This window comes from Podarcis gaigeae (genome assembly GCF_964106915.1).
Source record: "Podarcis gaigeae genome assembly, chromosome: 8".
NCBI lineage: Eukaryota > Metazoa > Chordata > Lepidosauria > Squamata > Lacertidae > Podarcis > Podarcis gaigeae.
The window spans coordinates 40968750-40987164 of NC_139684.1; the positions used below are offsets into that span (position 1 = coordinate 40968750).

At 48.0% G+C, this 18415-nt stretch overlaps 1 protein-coding gene across 2 annotated transcripts; it reads right to left on the reverse strand.

The window, feature by feature from the left end:
- Positions 1 to 298: 298 nt before the first annotated feature.
- CDT1 (chromatin licensing and DNA replication factor 1) lies at positions 299 to 13722 on the reverse strand. Of its 2 annotated transcripts, XM_083754538.1 has the most exons (10): positions 13061 to 13722; positions 12123 to 12269; positions 10844 to 11091; positions 9796 to 9990; positions 7534 to 7682; positions 6933 to 7018; positions 5966 to 6154; positions 4873 to 5013; positions 4067 to 4268; positions 299 to 2392 (listed from the first exon to the last, which is right to left on the reverse strand). In XM_083754538.1, the coding sequence occupies exons 1-10, from the start codon at positions 13421 to 13423 to the stop codon at positions 2229 to 2231; spliced, it is 1884 nt and encodes a 627-aa protein (XP_083610664.1). In that variant the 5' UTR covers positions 13424 to 13722; the 3' UTR covers positions 299 to 2228. The 2 variants fall into 2 exon arrangements, with proteins under 2 accessions (XP_083610664.1, XP_083610665.1); XM_083754539.1 differs by lacking the exon at positions 12123 to 12269.
- Positions 13723 to 18415: the final 4693 nt, after the last annotated feature.

The following is an 18415-nucleotide window of genomic DNA, read 5'->3' on the forward strand; positions in this document are numbered from 1 at the left end:
AATGTACAGTTGAGGAAGAGAACCAGGTAGTAAAAGCACCAGGGACTTAAAACCATCCAGTGTAAGAGTTGAAATTAATGGACATGACTTAGAGCAGACCCACTGAAATTAATAGACCTAAGTAAAACATAGTGGATACAGCCCACTCTTAACCCTTTCCTTCCCCCACCTCCTTGAGACTCTTCAAAATAACTCTCCTGGCTAAAATCATTTATGTTATCAGCATCAAGAGAGGCATACAAAATGTCTGTTTATGTTTACTTTAAAGTTAAAAATTATACTTTAATCACCCAACTCCAAAAAGAATGAGAAGTTTTATTTGCATCATTAACAATAACGCCATTTTTTCTAGCTAGGTCTTCAGTTTTGCCATCAAAATACATTGTGCAGACTCACCTGCACCACTTTTCTGGTGTGGATTCTTCTGTTTGCTGTGGGTTTGGGGTCGTTTGGTTTTGTTGCATTCTGCTTTCTCTTTATTTTCATGCTGATTTCTAAAATGTTATTGCAAGGTTGCTCTAGCTACTAAAAATGGCATCAAGAACATTTCAATAAAAAGCAGTAGTAGCTACTGGGGGTCATCAGCTGCTACTAGACTCCAGCTCCCATCAGCCTCAGTTAGCACAGCTGGTTTTCAGGGATAATAGGACTCGGTAGTCCAGCGACAGTTCGAGGGCCTCAAATTGGCCACCCCTTAAGCTTGCAAGTGACAAAAGTTCTACAAGCAGAGTCAGTTAAGGTATTTGTGAATAGGGGTTTTATTCAGCTTCCTGTGGCCACAGAACAGATAATCCAGTGCTGCCACTGATGGTTTTGTAGTCAGTACAGAATAGCTCTAGTGCTGCTGCAAAACTCAGTGCAGCAATGCTAAGAGGCAGGGGCAGGCCAGGGACCTCAATTCAAGGGCCCTATTTAGCTCCCAAACCCATGGATTGCCTAACAGGGTGAAGTATAATTAATTTAATAGGTTTAAGGCAAATAAGTCACAACAGCAGTTTGCACAGCAGCTGTCTTGGCATCTGCTAAAGGAAAGAGCCAAAAAAAATAAAGGAAGGGGACAAGATGAGGTCACATGCAGTCACAAGGAAGTCCCTTTACTGACAGATAGATTCCCTGGTTCCATGTGTGAGATTGTAGAGCCGTACAATGGGCTGGGCCAGCCTTTCCCAGGTGGTTGGGCTACAAATCCCATAATCCTTAACCAGCCGGGAGCTGTGGTCAGGGAAGATGGGAGCTGTAAGTCCAACATCTGGGGAAAGGTTGAGACAGGGTGCTAGGGCATGCAAAGTCAAGTCACAACCACACCATACATTACAAACACATGACTCCCCCCTGCAAAGATCCTGGGAACTGTAGTTTACCACTGAGCTAGAACCCCTGCACCCTTAACAAACTACAGTTCCCAGCATTCTTTGGGGCAGGTGTGGTACGTTAAATGTATGGTGGGCCTGTGACCTCAGGCTCAAGTGAAATTGCAGAAATCCACCACCGCTGCTCTTGGCTCAATCCCCTTTACTGAAGGTAAGAGACCAAAATGTCAACTAAATGGCTTGGCCAGTTAAAAATCACTCATTTTAAGCTCCTCCTGATCAATAAATAGTTATTGCTAAGGTTCATATACAAGTTATGTTTTACAACCAATTTTTTTTTTTAAGTACTTTTAATGTCCTCTATCTACCAAGTCTTGGAGGAACTGAAACTCCCTTTGTGGAAAAAGGCAGCTCCCACCGCTTCCTGACAGATGAGGGAATGGAAATGCTAGTCATGAAAGGAGTAATGGCTTTGTGGTCCTGCAGCGTCATTCTCTATTTCTGTTCAGCAAATCTGGCAAGTGGGAAAGCGGTGCTGACAAAGAACTTTTTGAATGCACAAAGGCGAAAAGTTTTGTACTTTGTTGTGATACGCCAATCAAACTGGATTTCCTGGTTTGTATGTGCTGCCCTCTTGTGGCCTTACAGAACAGTAACAGCTACACAGGCACCAGGATGGCACTTAGAAAACTAGGAGGGAAGGAAGGAAGGAGAGATGCCATATCCTCTTAATTCTGAAAAAGCCACAATATTCACATTTTGCCCACATTCATGCATCAGCTGCAAGGAGAGAATATGACACACACGTCTCTGGCCATCGGGGTCCTTTCCCAAGAGAGACTGTGCCAACAGGCACACAACGATGCTGATGCTGATGCTGAGCCTAAGGCATGATCTCCCCACATCCTGCAGCATGGATTAGAGCCTTTCCTCTTCCTTTGCCCTTGCGGCCAGTCTCTCCGTGACAACGTTGAGGTCCACGCTCTTGTCCAGTTTGATGTACGTTTCTTGCCGGATGGGGAGAACGCTCACCCAGTCGGGCAGCAGCTCTGAGAGGAGACGAAGGTGCTTTTCTGTCTCTCCTGCAGGGACAGAGGAAGAGTTTCAGACAGAGCGCTGTGCCAGCTGATTGTTTTCTCACTTAACAGCTTTTGTTAAATGAGAACAGAAAGCCCCTGTCTATCATAGGGATACCCACTATAAATGACTCCATGGTGGCTAAATCACCACTGAAAACATGGCAGGGAAAGGACTCTGCATGCAGACGGTTGCACAATTAATCCTCTTAAAAAGATATGCAGCTTTTTTTTGTTAGAGGTCACATTCCCAGGGTTCTGTGTAGAGTAAGTCGGGAGTCACACGCTGGCAGAGGGTGGTGCCAGGGACAAAAAAGGGAAAGTTTTCTAGACTAGCGATCACCCTGCTTCAGATTGGAATACCTAGCCCAACTGGGTTTGATCGGGTTACCCTCAAGTATACGGAAGATTATTTTTTGTGTAAACACAACAGACCAATCCAGCCACTGTTGCAGTGGAAGCCAATCTTTTTCGTTTGTGTGCTACACACACCTATAAGGTGTTTGTTCTCACACAGCTGGGAGGTAAACAACTTCACCCCAAGCCATGCAAGCAGCAAAGCATTGCTTTGTAAGTCAAATATTTAAAGATCAATTAAGCTGAAACTTTGATCTCGAACTTGCCTCCCACAGGAGGCAGTGATGGCCAGCAACTGAGATGGCTTTAAAAGAGGATTAGACTAACTCATGGAGGACAAGGCTACACCCTGCCTCCAATGTTAAGAGGCATTAGGCCTCTGAACACCAGGCTGCTGGGAATCGCAGGTGGGCAGAGCACTGCTGCACTCCGGTCCAGCTTGCAGGCTTCCGGTCAGCCACTGGGGGAATAGGACGCTCGGTTAGATGGGCCACTTTCCTGACCCAGCAGGCCACTTCCTATGCTCCTAAAATACAGCCTGTTCTAGTTGTTCTGAAACTTCAAATCAAAATGTTTATTCGGCTTTACGCCCATCATGAAACACAACACAACAAAACAAATCAAATAAAACAGCGGACTCGTACAAACCACAAGTAGTATAACACAGTTCACAACTCACAAGGACAGATATTAGCCATTCATAAGAAAAGTTTAAGATTAAGATTAAAAATTTTAGGCACTACACTAAAATCAATATCTGATGTCATTATAGAAAATTCTTATAACTATCAATAATCAGCTAACATTCCATTCCGTCTCTTGTACGAGAGGACGGCTGTTAGGAATTTAGCAACCTGTAGGGTAATATAAGGATCCACATCTTGAAGAACCCAGGCAAGCTGTAGGTCTACTGGTTTGTCAGCCATAGGCTGGATTATGGAGTTTAGTATACTAGCACAGGCTGAACTGTACAAAGGGCAGATAAACATAATATGATGTAGAGATTCAGATGTTTTCATTTCACACGCACACATTGAAGGGACTTGGCCCTTAGTGAATCTATGTCTGAAACTTCATAGAAAGAGGGGGACACACTTTTAAAAATGGCTGGGGCAAATTAGAAAATAAACAGGAAGGAACAAACCCTGATGGGGTGGAAGAATGGAGCAGATTCAGGTGTTGGGAGCCGACTAGAATGAGGCATGATGGGAACTATAGTTCAGCAACATCCAAGGGGCACAGATTCCCCATCTCTGCCTGGAGGCAACGCATCAGCCCCCCCCCCCTCAAAGCTTGCCAGGTGTGCCCACTTCCTCCCCTTACCAAACGTCATGAGGGACCGGTAGCTGGCCATCATCCGTTGGCACGCCACCTCCATGGGCAGCGCCTGCTTCTTCTCTGCCACAAAGACGTTGCGCAGGACCCTTGCCATATCTGGCAGACGCGACAGCATGTCCAGGCGCCGCTCCTGCTGCGGGTTCCGCACCATCAGCGCCTGCAGCTTTTGAACTTCCTTGGCTCTGACCTGAGAGAGAGAAAGGGAGAGAGGTGGCGGCGGCATCAGAAGGGATCAAACCTGATAGTTTCTGCGTGCAAAGCAGATGCTCTGCTGGAACTGAGCTATGCACCACTTGGAATTCTAAGTGGGCATCTTGTCTGCGACAAGGAAAGGGGGTGGGTCAGGCAGGGCAAAGAGCGGTGCAAGAAGAACAAGGAGACAGTCTGTGTGGGAAGGGGAAGAATATAATAAGAGCCTGCAGGATCAGGCCATCTAGCCCAGCAGCCTGTTCGGAGTGGCCAACCAGATGCCCCCAATGGGACTCCCACAAGAAGGGCCCAAGCACAAGGGCACTCCTCCCATCTTGCAGTTTCCAGCAACTTGCACTCAAAGGTGCCACCCTTATAATACTTACTAAAATAAAATAAAATGAAATAAAAAATAAGAGCAAGAGAGTAAGAGTAATGATGCATGAGGTGGAGCAGGTCAGTGGTCCTGCCCCATCTGCAAAACCCCTTTCTGACTTTGGATGTTGGGACCTGGAGTTCCTTACTATACAAACCAAGAACAAAGGTGACCCACATCCCACAAGCCTGAAGCCCCCCTGGTGAGGAGACGGCAAGGCACTCACCCTCTCCAACAAGGACTGCGACACCCCTTTCAGGCTGCTGGGGGTGCCAGCCGGAGCTGGTGGGGGTGGCCGAGGGGACTCCGGCACAGAGGGGCTGGCTTCGGCGGTCCTCAGAGCCAGATTGGCCAGCGCCTTCTCCATCTGTTGTTGGGTGAGGCAGAAAGAGAGAGCAGGTGGGTCAGCCATCAGTAGCAGTTTTTCTCACCTGGCAAGCAAAGGAGTCTTGCGTAGCTGAAAAGCAGTTGCGATGCCATGTGGAAGAGTAAACTGATAAGCTCCTGAACAATTTCTCGCCTCCACCACGCACAAACAGCCCGTTCAACTGAGATGCAGGTGGTTGAGGCAGCAAAGAGGACCCATTGCTTCCTCTTCCCCAGCACAGTAATAAACAACCAACTTTATCTAGTCACAGGCTTTCCCTCTCTAGTACCAAATCCCAACTTCTGGACCCCTCCCTTTTTTAGGGGGGGGGGGGAGAGGAAAGAAAGCTGCTAGTGGTTGGCATTAAGGCCAAAATAAAAACAAGTCCAAAGAAAAAATTGGTCAACTTCTGACTTCAGGGAAAGAGTCAACAGTCACACAAGGGGGCAGACCCATAACAACTGTTCATACTTCGATGGTCAAGATCCACTCATAAGAAAGTCAAGGTATCAGTACAAATTTATATAAAATATTCCTTACAAATTTAGTACACAGAAATTCAAAGTATTAGCATAGAAATCCCTATATGGCGCCTTCCTCAATATCTCCTATCCCAAGATTGGCAGGTGAGGCTTCAGTTGTGCCATCACTGGGGCATACCCAGTTGGCAGCAACCTACGACAGGGGCTTTTCGGTGGTGGCTCCCCATTTGTGGAATTCCTTCCACAAGGAATTCCATCTGACGGCTGAATGAAGCTGCTCCTGGCAACCTTGAGAGATGACTGGCTAACTGTTTGCAAGAAGGCTTTATAAAAAAATTGATGTTATTGACAGGTTGGCTGCCCCGGGGGCTCCTTTGCAAGGGAGAACAGGATATAAAATGGAAATAATAATAGCTAATTCAAAGAGTTCCACCCACACTCAGAGGGCCTTCTGCTTTGGCCAGCTTTACCTTGGGCGTCATCAGGCTGCGAGCCTTGGCCAGCACTTCTTGAGCAGTCGTGATTTTGTCCACCTGCGGGGGCTGAGGCACCTCCGCAGGGACGATGTCGGGCACGTCGTCGACCTTGAACCGGGGATGCCACCTTGTCAGTTTGTCTTCCGGCACCACCATTGGAGGGTTGAGAGACGCCAAGAAAGCCTGCAGGGAGTTAGCACAGGGGAGGTGATGACTGACTATGCCTGATATAACACCCGGACCAGCACCTGATAAGGTATAGCAAGGTTGTCCCAAACTTGAGTCTGCAGCTGCTTTTGGGCTACAACTCCCATCAGGACTAGTGGTCAGGGATGAGGGGAACTGTAACCCAGAAACATCTGCAGACCCAAGTTTGGGAAACCCTGATGTGAAGCAACCCTCCATAGCAGATATTTTCTCATTTACATGGCAAAGGCAGGAATGAGCTACAGTGGAGGGAGGAGACGACTGCTGGGAGGGGGAAGGGCCAGATGAAGACCTTCAGAGGTCCTAGGCACTGACAAGATGACAGTGCCCCCATATGCAATTCAAAACAAGGACAATACTAAACCATAAAATAAAATTGTATTTTTCAAGAGCTTGAAGAAGCTTGCATGTTTGCAGAAATGTGTGTGCATATTATGTCATGTGCAACTCGTGACTGGATCTGCTCTCTTCAAATTCTTTTGGTCTACGTTAGTAGATGTTAGTTGTCACACACACACACACACACACACACACACACACACACCCCGTTTAGGTGGGGATAAGTAATAAGAAGAGAACAGGAAAACTGGGGGAAACTGAAGTGTAAGATGCTTGAAAGTTCTTTGGTGCTTTTATTTTTTGAACTGTCAAATTCTTCCCAGAGCTTCTCATGCTTTGCTGGTGCTTAGTCTGCTTACTGGGTAAATCCAACACTTTTTTTGGGGGGGGGGGGTGGGGGAGGAAGGAGACTCACCTTGTGGTGCCCTTTTACGATGTTAACCAAGTTCCTGCCAAATATTTTCCGACGCTGCATCAGGTGCGATGCCGACAGCTTCTCTCCTGAAACAAAAAAAATGAAGGGTGACAGGCCAGATCTCCCTCTTGCTCCCTCTGAAACTGCTGTTCCCTTCTACCCGCCAGTTCAGGGATGGGAAACCTTTGAGTTGGGCTGGAGGCGGGCACATGCCAGTGGTGGGCGGCAAAAGTGGGCGGGGCAACTATTGTGAAATGTGGCATAGGCTGGTGTTTACACGCTCCTCTCTCCATCCTCCTCCCAAGGCAAGCAAGAGGCGCCATTGTCAGGAACAAACAGGGTGCAGCCCAAAGAGACTCCCAAGGGCCAGAAACAGGGGCCTGGAGACCCACACCTGGTCCCCGGGACCAAGGTAGCCTTACTGTAATGAAGTGGTCCTACAATGACACACACTGGGATGGTTCCTTGGCACAAACATCTTCAAGTTTGGTCCTTAGTACATTTTCAAAGGGTGTGGCAGGAAACGTACAATGAAGTGTACCTGCCCACTTTCCTCCCGAGCTCATAAGAGCTTCTTTTGCGAATGCTGCACGGGACCCACCTGCCTCTAGCATGGGTTCGATTGTCAGCTGGTAGTCGCCTCTCTTCTGACCAGGGGTGCCAAAGGTGGGAATGTTCTTCTCCTGGCGCATGATGTACGAAGCCGGATACACAGCTTTGATCTGACCCAGGTTCCGTTCTTCAAATTGCCTGCGGACAGGCAGGGAGAATATCAGCGCCCAAGATCTTGCACGCGATCAGAAGTTTATAAAGGATCAGATCAATAGAACGTAATCAACCCTTCTGGGAGTGAGCATCCCATTAACATGGTGGCACCCTCAAAATGAGGACGAGGAGGTTCTTGGGTCTGGCAGACAGATACAAACTGGCACGGGAAATAGGTTTGCACCCGTGATATTGTTGTTAAGTTATTAACCACCTTCTATACAATCATCTCAAGGTGACGTACCGTTAAAAGCAGCAGACACAAAAAACAGCAGATAAATTTAAAACAAGATGAAAACCATCCAAAATAGACATTGGTCCAGCTGGGAAAGGCTGATGGAACAAATAATGATAAGAGTTGGAAGAGAGCCCATGGATTGTCTAGTCCAACCCCCTGAAATGCAGGAATCACAACTAACATGTCTTCAGTTGTTCTCAGAAAGTGCAGACAGAGGGCGCCTGCTCAATCTCAACAGGAATGCTATTCCACGGAACAGGGGCAGCCACACTAAAAGCCCCACTCCAAGCTGCTATGGGACAAACCTCTGAGATCTTGGGGACTTGCCCAAGAAACGTACCCGCAAACCAAGCAATCTGCTGGGTGTATAAGGGAGAAGGCAGTCTCTCTCTCCAGTAACCTGACCCTAAGCTGTATAGGGCCTTGTGCGTTAGTACCAACACCATGAGGACTAAAAGCTTGAAGCAAAAGTGGTCAAGAGTATCCACCTAGCCCAGCACTTTTGTCTCTCCGGCCAGAAGTCTTCAAGCAGAAGAAAGAGGTATTCTGACTCTAGCTGTGGAGGTTCCAACACCATTTATCACTGCCAAGAGCTCCCAAGACCTGTTACCCAGCTTCCATGATTTTATCTAGTCAAGGGAATGGGAAACCTTTGCAGGGTTGGGGGGGGCGCATGTGGGAGTGGTAGACAAGGGTCAGGGCAAAAGTGTGCAGGGCAACAGCTGCAACTCTTACCTTTGAGCAGTAGGGGGCAGTCCAACCTCCTCACCAAAAGCCAGAGGCTTCTACAGCCCCTCGCATCCATTCAGGCAACTGAGCAGCATGACCACAGTTTAATGCAGGGGTAGGCAACATAACACGGGTGGCGGGTGGCGCTGTGAGTTAAACCACAGAGCCTAGGACTTGCCAATCAGAAGGTTGGCGGTTCGAATCCTCGCAATGGGGTGAGCTCCCACTGCTCGGTCCCTGCTCCTGCCAACCTAGCAGTTCGAAAGCACCTCAAAGTGCAAGTAGATAAATAGGTACCACTCTGGCAGGGAGGTAAATGGCGTTTCCGTGCGCTGCTCTGGTTCGCCAGAAGCAGCTTAGTCATGCTGACCACATGACCCGGAAGCTGTACGCTGGCTCCCTCGGCCAATAAAGCGAGATGAGCACCGCAACCCCAGAGTCAACCATGACTGGACCTAATGGTCTGGGGTCCCTCTACCTTTACCTTTAGGCAACCTAAGACCCATGGGCTGGATGCGGCCCAATTAACTTCTAAATCCGGCTCGAGGATGGTCCGAGAATCTGTGTGTTTTTACATGAGTAGAATGTGTGCATTTATTTAAAATGCATCTCTGGGTTATTTGTGGGGCATAGGAATTTGGGACAGTGGACTGGCCCACGGCTGAAAAAGGTTGCTGGCCCCTGGTTTAATGGGTCCTCAAAGCACTCTGGGCACAGAGCAGGTTTGGGGAGGGTGTGCTGCATTGGAAGAGCACTGGGGGCCAATCAGAATCAGAGGTGTCTGGAGCTGATGACAACACCCTGTGAGCTGAAGTTCTTTGGTTCGCCACTCATTGCACAAAGTACTATTGCTTTCTGCTCAGGGAAGGCCATCCATTTTATTACATGCCAAGTAATTAACATCAGGGGGGGGGGGGGAACCACCAGCCCAGAAGGGAATTCTGGTCTACCACTGTGTTACAAAGGCTGCTCTCATCTTCACTCTGCTATTCCCAATTGGCATCCTGGGCAGAATTATTAGCTTGCCAGGTGGAGAGATGGTCACTCTCTCTGCCTCTCTGGACTGACTGCTCACAGGCAATTGCCTCCCGCGCTCCCTGCCCACCCCTAGGAAAAAGGGTGAGCTCTCACCTGCGCATCATGTCCTGGATGCCTTGCTTGACCTTGGCAAAGGTCACCGTCTCCGAGCGGTTGAAAAGCATCCCCACAATGGTGTCCATGCTGCGGAACATCTCAGCCAGCACCTTGTACTTGTAAGGCAGCGCGAGTCCCGGGGGGACGTCAAGGGCGAGGTTGTGGAAGCGCTGGAAGGCTGGAGCCTTCGCACTGGGAAGATGGGGAGAATAAAATAATCAGGTGTTTCCGTCACACAGCAGCACAATGTCACCTTAGCTCTCACACAGGTAGTTGTCGGCGGAGGTTTTGGATGATAGTTGCAAGCATTTAAGAGCAGCATATCCATTTTCAGATCTGCTGTACTGAGGGGCACCTTTCTAGAGGATCAAAAATATTTTAAAATCAATTTATTGGCTGGGCATTGCAATCCTAATCATTGACTGGGACATCCAACCATCCTGCAGACTCAAACGGTAGGAGGCGCCCAGCTCTGTTTAGGATTGGGCTGTTTGATTGCCTTGAACAGAGATGGCTCACTTGTTGCTGCCCAGATGTTGCTAGACTCCCACCAATCCCAGCCAACGAGACCAATAATCTCTAGGGGAAATGGCAGCCACATAACAATTGGGGTGGGCACAAGCTAACCACCCCTAAACTCAATCAAACAATCAATCACTGTATTATGGCCAATGGCCAATATCCAGAAAGGAACTTTGTACAAATATATAACATACAAAACAAAATAGAAAACGACAGCAATCAAACTATTAGTATAACTATTGTACTACAGAACACCAGGCACAGAAAACAAATTTATAAATTTGCTAAAATTAATCCCTGCAGAATTTTACATGCAGCAGCAAAATATTACACACAAAGATGGATGAGTACTGATATGCTAAAAGTAAAAAGGCTTCAAATGCAAGCTATCGCCCTGGGAATTTCCAAAAAAAAAAAGGGTTCGATGCCCTAAGACCCCTAATCTAGAAAATCGCCATGTCCCCTCTCACCAGACACCTGGTTTCATCACCAAGGCCAACCACTCAGAAAGCTCTTCCCCTACCTGGTCTCTGCTGTTGGCTCAGGGTTGCTTTCGCCCAGCTGGAGTTGAGGGAGGTTCCTCACTTTCTCCTTCTCAGCCTCTTTCCTCTTGCTGATTTTGGATTCCAGCAGCCGAGCCCGTTTTAATCTGCTCTTTATGTCACCGTCAACCTCTGAGGAGCTGGCTGGCAAAGTGACTTTCTGTGCCAGGGCACGGATCTTCGCCAGACGACCGTTCAGCTCTGCCAACGTCTCCTTAGACACCATCTCCTGTTTGGAAGGAGAGAAATCTCAGCTAGGGAGATTCCTGCCTTATTCACATAGGGAAGGAAAGGGCAAGAACGACCTCTCTCTGCCAGAGACCCTGGAGAGGGACTGCCATTCAGAGTAGACAGCAGTGGCCTGAATAGGCTAATAGTCTGAGCTGCTATAAGGCAGATTCCTATGTTCCTTTGTACAGGCGACCCTCCCTTTTGAAATCTAAATATCCAGCAGACAATCCTTTTGAGTAATCTCTACAGTTTGGTACTTGCTAGTGGCAAGCAGCAACCAGTGGCGAGGTAAGCAACTGAATGGCCTGTGAGCATCACAGACTCCATCAGACTGCCAGCCCTCAATCACTATGGTTGCAATTCTTAAGCAAACTTAGCACAGCTCTGCAGCAGTGCTGCATCTTTCCTTAATCTTGCAGCTCTGAAGTAGTCACTGTTAGAAACTGAGATATGAAAGCTAGGAGCTAAATAGCACCTTAAACCTAGGTTACAGGCAAAACAACAGAACGTCTCGGCACCCATTTTTTAAAACAAGAATACAAAGCTGAAAATGAATGAAGAGCAGCTAAAATATTATGTTCATTTTTCACAGGATCTAGTCCTTCCCCTGCCCACCCCCCTAATATTCTTAAGAGGGTCTCTTCTCCAGTCTTCAGAGAGTAGCTGGAAGTGGGGAGGCAAGAAAAAGCTCCTCCTTTCCTTCCACTCTGCAGTTTTAATCTGAAATCTTCGGCGCAGTACTGTGCCCAGAACTCAGAGACTGCTTGCAATAATGAAATTCCCTGTTGCAAAATGTGCCTAGAACAATGGGAGTTTTGAACACAGGAAGCAGTGCTGGGCCATTAGAATCTGGAGCCACTGAACCCAGTCAATGTGTATGCTAATGACAAAGGGTGCTGTGGCAGCTCAGAGGCTATCAGGTTTACTGAGCTGTGCAAGCTTCAGGAGGCAGCAGAATGCTATGTCAGATGTTTAGAGATGGTGGCCTATACAATCCAAAGGCCACCCCCCTTCCTCTCCAAGGCTCACCTTCTCTACTGGCACTACGCCAGGCTGCACTGTGGTCTCCAGCTGCAGACCTGGTGAAAGAGTCACATTGGCCAAATCCTTTGCCTTTTTATCCAGACTGGAGGGGCTGGGTAGCCCAAGGGCTGTGGGGGAAGCAAAGCCTGGGACCTGAAACAGAAGCACTCCAGTCAGAATTGGCGGCACATCTCCTTTCAGAATACCAGTTGCTTAAGGCAGTTGAGTATGTAGCCTGAAGAAGAGAAGGTTGAGAGTTGACATGATGACCAGCTTCAAATATCTGAAGGGCTGTCACATGCAATAAGGAGCAGGCTTGTTTTCTGCTACTCCAGAGTGTGGGAACCAAACCAATGGATTCAAATTACAACTGAACACAGTATTCCAAGTTTTCTAACCACATTGGGTTCGCACTGTAATATCTTACTAAAAACCCATAGTCCCTCCTTGGTCAGTCCCCACCAATTCAAACCCTATTAATGCATGTCAGGGGGGTTATTATTTTTTTACTCCCAATGTACACCACTTTACACATATTTTGCTCTGAGCCCCATTAACCATTTTAATGCCCATTTCAGAAATATTCTTTTCCCCATTTTTGGGCACAGTGCAAGGTCTCTACACTACGACAACTTAATAGCACCGCCATATTCAGGAACAGTCTACCTCAACCATCCAAGACACTGCAGACAACCAACGTGGGAATGACATGGCCATCAGGTCTGACCCCACAGGACTCTTCCCTAGAAAGGTGCCTGCTGCCATGTCGCCTCAGAGCTCACACCCGGGAAGGATCAAGAAAACCCGAAGGGGTGGGCCCATTCACACAACCCCGACTTCTACCCTTTCCCACTACACAACAAGGCTCCGGGCAACTAATCCGGATTAAAGAGGCTCGAGGTAAGAGCGCGGAGTCCTGCTTCCCCTCCTTTCGGGTCACTCACCGCCTCCCCTTTTTCCTCCGCGGGCATCACCAGCGTCTTCCGGGCGGTGCTCTTCGCACCGAGGCGGCGGCGGCCTTGGGCAGAGACCGGCGTGAGCTCCGCCTCGGGCTCCGGCCTGCGCCTTTTCCTGCTGCTGCTGGGCTGCGGGCAGCTGGAGCCGAGCGGGGTGCGAGGAGGCTCCAAGAGGCCCAGCCCCGTCTCTTCCTCCTGCTGCTGCTGCTCCTTCTTCTTCTCGGGCCTGCCGGCCTCCAGGGGCTCGGGGGCTCCATCAGCTTGTACCTTCCGGCGCTTGGCGCTCAAGCTGCCCGCCGCGGGGCCCTTCTTGTTCTGCGCGAAGAAATCGGTGACCCGGAGCTGCGCCATGGCGTCCACGTGGCCGCTTCTTCTCCCGATGGAACGTTCCGAGCCCGGCTTGCTACTCAGCGTTCCATCCGGCGGCAACAAAGTATCCGACTTTCGCGGGCTTGGCCTAAGTCCCGCCCCTTAGCTTGCTTCCTTTCCCGCGCTGGCGCGGACGAGCTCTTAAAGGCGCCGCGTAGCTTTTCCTGCCTCCATTGCTTGCAGAGACCTGTGGGGTCAGACCTGAGCCCGGCGAAGCAGAACTAGAAAGGTGGCGCTGCTTCTTTTTTCTGTAGGAGCAGGGGAACCTGTAGTCCTCAGAATGCTGTTGAACTACAACTCCCACCATCTTCGGCCATTGGCTATGCTGGCTGGGGCTGATGGGAATTGTAATCCAAAACTCTGGCAGTTAGCAGGGAGGTGGGGTGAACAAGCCGAAGCCGCCATATACTCTTGGACTACAACTCCCATGATCCTTCACCATTGGCCATGCTGGCTGGGGCCCATAGGAGTTGGAGTCCACCAAACATCTGGAGGGCCGCAGATGTCCCCCAGGGAAGCTAATTTAAGTACTTCTGTATTTCTCTGTTTTTCTGCAGTGAGAGAGGAGGACTTGCTTTGAGGACACAGGCTTATATCCCTGTCCAGAAGTAACAACATTTCAATAAAGTAAAACCAGCTGTAAACCGAGAGTAATCTTGTACACCCTTAGCTGGGAGTAAGCCTCCTTATTGGGGCTTACTTCTGAGTAAACCTGTCTAGAATGCTTACTCCCACTGTGTTCAATGGAACTTAACTTTCTGGTATGTTGAGGACTACAACCTTAGATGGCTTCCAAAAACATAGGAAGCAGCCTTCCACAGAGTCTGACCACTGGTCCATCCAACTCACTATTATCTATACTAACCAGCAGCAGCTCTCCAGAGAACTTCAAGTGGGATATTGTCAGCCCCACCTGGAGGTGCCAGAAATTGAACTTCTGACCTTCTGCATAAAAAGCCTATGCCCTGTCACTATGCTTCAGTTCTTAGAAGGGAACTAAGACCAACTCACTGAGGAAGAGAGGCACACCAATGCCAGTTAGTCATGGTGGATCATGGGTAGATTGAACCTCCATGTTCAGAGGCAGTAATCCCATAGAGTACAGTTAATCTATTTTTTACTGCTTTGTAAGTAACGTATGAAGGGACGTGGGTGGCGCTGTGGGTTAAACCACAGAGCCTAGGACTTGCCGATCAGAAGGTTGGCGGTTTGAAATCCGCGATGGGGTGAGCTCCCGTTGCTCAGTCCCTGCTCCTGCCAACCGAGCAGTTCAAAAGCACGTCAAAGTGCAAGTAGATAAATAGGTACTGCTCTGGCGGGAAGGTAAACAGTGTTTCCGTGTGCTGCTCTGGTTCACCAGAAGCGGCTTAGTCATGCTGGCCACATGACCCAGAAGCTGTACGCCGGCTCCTTCAGTCAATAAAGCGAGATTAGCGCCACAACCCCAGAATAGGCCACAACTGGACCTAATGGTCAGGGGTCCCTTTACCTTTTTAAGTAACGTATGGGAATGCAGTGACAACTGCAAAGCTGGCGCCTTGCCAGTGGTCAATCTGTGTCGGGTCCTTTGACGAAGTCTGGCATAATTGTCTGGGGAAAGATCAAGGAAGCCTTCTTGCATTAATTAATCCATTGGGATTTATTTCATAGATCAATGCCTGCCCAAGCCTCGGAAGATGCTTTATGGAACTTGACTCTTGGCCAGAAGCCATGAAGTAACAATGTCCACAAAGGCAAGTTTTCCTGCTGACAGAATTTCAATTCACTCTTGTTGCATCTGAAAGAGAGTTGGGAGGCAGCCTTAAAACAGGGAGTGATTGAAATTATTTTCAAGGCTCCTTGAGGGACTCCTTGAAAAGAGCAACTGGGAGGAAGGCACAAGACCCATGTGATCCCATTCTAGCTATCAGAGATACACATTTGGATTACAGCTGTTCCACATCCCAACAAATGGGATCTACTCCCAGGCCACATCTGGAGCACAGCTGCTTGTGTTTTCTGAATGCAGTGGTACCTCAGGTTAATAACTTAATTCGTTCCAGAGGTCTGTTCTTAACCTGAAACTGTTCTTAACCTGAAGCACCACTTTAGCTAATGGGGCCTCCTGCTGCCACCACGCCGCCAGAGCATGATTTCTGTTCTCATCCTGAAGCAAAGTTCTTAACCCAAGGTCATATTTCTGGGTTAGCGGAGTCTGTAACCTGAAGTGTATGTAACCTGAAGCAAACTGAAATGAAGAATGTTTTGAACCTGCATGCCATACAGGAAACAACAGAGGAATTGCAACAAAGCGAGGGAAGCCGAGTTGATTCAGATGAAGTACCACTGTATACCTTCCCGGTACAAAACACATCTTTCCTCATAATTGATTACAAACTGCAAAAATATTTATCAGATCTGCAGGATTGTTTCCCCTCTGTACCTTGCCATGCAACCCAACCTGGTGCCTCCAGGTGTTTTGAACCACAGCTTCCATCAGCCCCAGCCACCACAGCCATGTTAACTGAAGATGATGGGAACTGTGGGACAAGAGATCTGAAGGGCACCAGGATGGGAATGGCTGCAGTAACACTTCACAAAATGCAAGGTGAAGCAGGCATTACTTAAGACCTTGTTCTCTCTCAGGTGGTAAACCTGTGTCTATCCAGGGATGGGGAACCTGCAGCCCTCCAGATTTTGCTCAACTGCAATAGACTTATAATCGCTGCCCATTGACAATGCTGACTGGGGCTGATGAGTCAAGAATGTACCACTTCAGACTGTATATGAAGGTTCAGGTGCTCAAATACTTTATGTCAAAACAACAACTCATCTCTCCGCATAAGAAGCGAGCATGTCAGGCTTCCCCTTGGCATGCTAATTTTCTGTGTGCAGGGATTATGTCTGCATTCTGGAGGGGTCATAGCTTAGTGATAAAGAAGGCCTTTCCCTATTTTGTCTTTGTGTGCAGTAAGTCTCTATTTCCATTTCTGGCATCTGTAGGGTTGGGTAACTATTGATGGAAAAGGGCTCTACCAGAGAACTTTCCAGTCAAAGTAGACCAGGAATGGGCAGGAGAGAGAATGGTTTGAAGAACCGTTGGCAAGGAATTCTGTTCAGTTTTAATAACAAATTGACACACTCTCTCCAAATAATGATACTTTTGAAGTGAACTGAGCAACTAGGTGATTTTTTGTGCGGAACTCATTTGAGTTAAAACTCGTTTGATTTCTGCCAGTCAAACTCCTGAGTGCAGAACTCTTTCATTCTAAGTGCATACCTTTTGCACCATGCTCTGTCAGTGGCCAGATCTTGAAGTCCTAGTACAAAAAAAAATTGCTATGTCTCATGAGAGTCTCCTGGAGTAGTGCTGGATTTAGATTAATAATAATAATAATAATAATAATAATAATAATAATAATAATAATAATAATTTATTATTTGTACCCCGCTCATCTAGCTGGGTTTCCCCAGCCACTCTGGGCGGCTTCCATAGAAACCAAAAATACACTAAAATATCACAGATTAAAAACTTCCCTGAACAGGGCTGCCTTAAGATGTCTTCTGAATGTCAGGTAGTTATTTATCGCTTTGACATCTGATGGGAGGGCGTTCCACAGGGCAGGCGCCACTACCGAGAAGGCCCTCTGCCTGGTACCCTGTAGCTTTGCTTCTCACAATGAGGGAACTGCCAGAAGGCCCTCGGCGCTGGACCTCAGCGTCCAGGCAGAACGATGGGGGTGGAGACCTTCAGATGGACAAAATATTCTGAGACTTGAAGTAAGGCAACTCCATGGGAACTCCCTTCTTAGGAGCCAAGGGAGAACTTCTTGTCTGTGTTTTATGAAATACAGGTTTTGAAAAGTGTTTTTCTTTCTGCACAGGAACTCTCCTGTACCCTCAAGAAAGGAAACATAAGGCCCATTCAAGGTAAGCAGTACAATATATTAGACAGGTAATGTTTACATGGTTGCTACATAATGTAGGTGGCAGCTAGCGAGGAATAGGTGGCCTGCCTTACGTGCAAACAACTCCCCTCAGTGTAAATATTTAAGTGTCTGCAGAATCGGTACTTACACAGTGAAAGGCCTTGCCTTAATATGGGTTTAGCAGCAAACTGAAATAAGGGATGTTTTGAACCTGCATGCCATACAGGAAACGACAGAGGAATCGCAACAAAACGAGGGAAGCCGAGTTGATTCAGATGAAACAATGGGAAATAAGCCATCAAGGCAGACAGCTGAGCAATGTTTTTATTAGTCATGTTCAGGATGCAAGACCCAGTTGCTGTGCCAGGGAATCTGAGGAATGTCAAAAGCTTGTTATTTCCTGTTACAGCTGCGGCTTGCACACTGGGGGTGGGCCTATCTGGGTGGGAGCAGAACAAACGAAAGGGGAACGAGAAGCGGGATCCTGAAATTGGTGGCTCCTTCTTCCTCCCTTAATCAGCAAATACATAGAACCAGAGAATAAGAAGGCATATCAAAGGTCGTCTAGCACAGCCTTCTGGATCTGCTGCTGCAACATCCTTGATAGTGGCCATCCAGCCTCTGATTAAAAGCCTTTCGTGAAATAGAGTCCAGCACACCTCAAGAAGCGGTGCTCCACTAACACATGAGGGTGGTGGGCCTATTTCAGGTCAAGGGCTACATTCCTTTCTGGGCAACCTTCTGGGGGCCACCTGCCAATCATGGGCAGAGGCACAAGTGGGCGGAGCAACTGTATTTTTTTTTACCAAAAAGAATTATGCAGAGGTCTTGTGCAAGACATATTTCTTGTGCAAGTCTTAATCAGGCAAACATTACTCTTGCACAAGGCTACAGTATTAGAACAACAAAAACAAATGGATATTTTCCCCACCCGAAAAAAGAGAAGCTCAAGCTTCCATTTTACCCATTGTGAAACATTATAACTAAGGCTGGTAACATTTGCTCTTCTGTACTTCCTGGATTTTTTTTAAGTGTAGAAATACAGGAAGATTTAGCAAGCTGCCTT

Excerpts from the sequence above, each read along its gene's own strand:
- CDT1 (XM_083754538.1), bottom strand. The coding sequence starts at position 13,423 with ATGGCGCAGCTCCGGGTCACCGATTTCTTCGCGCAGAACAAGAAGGGC. Across the intron at positions 9,991-10,843 it reads GAGCCAACAGCAGAGACCAG|TGCGAAGGCTCCAGCCTTCC; the intron begins GTAGGGGAAGAG and ends CCATCTTCCCAG. Across the intron at positions 7,683-9,795 it reads ATCCAGGACATGATGCGCAG|GCAATTTGAAGAACGGAACC; the intron begins GTGAGAGCTCAC and ends GCCTGTCCGCAG.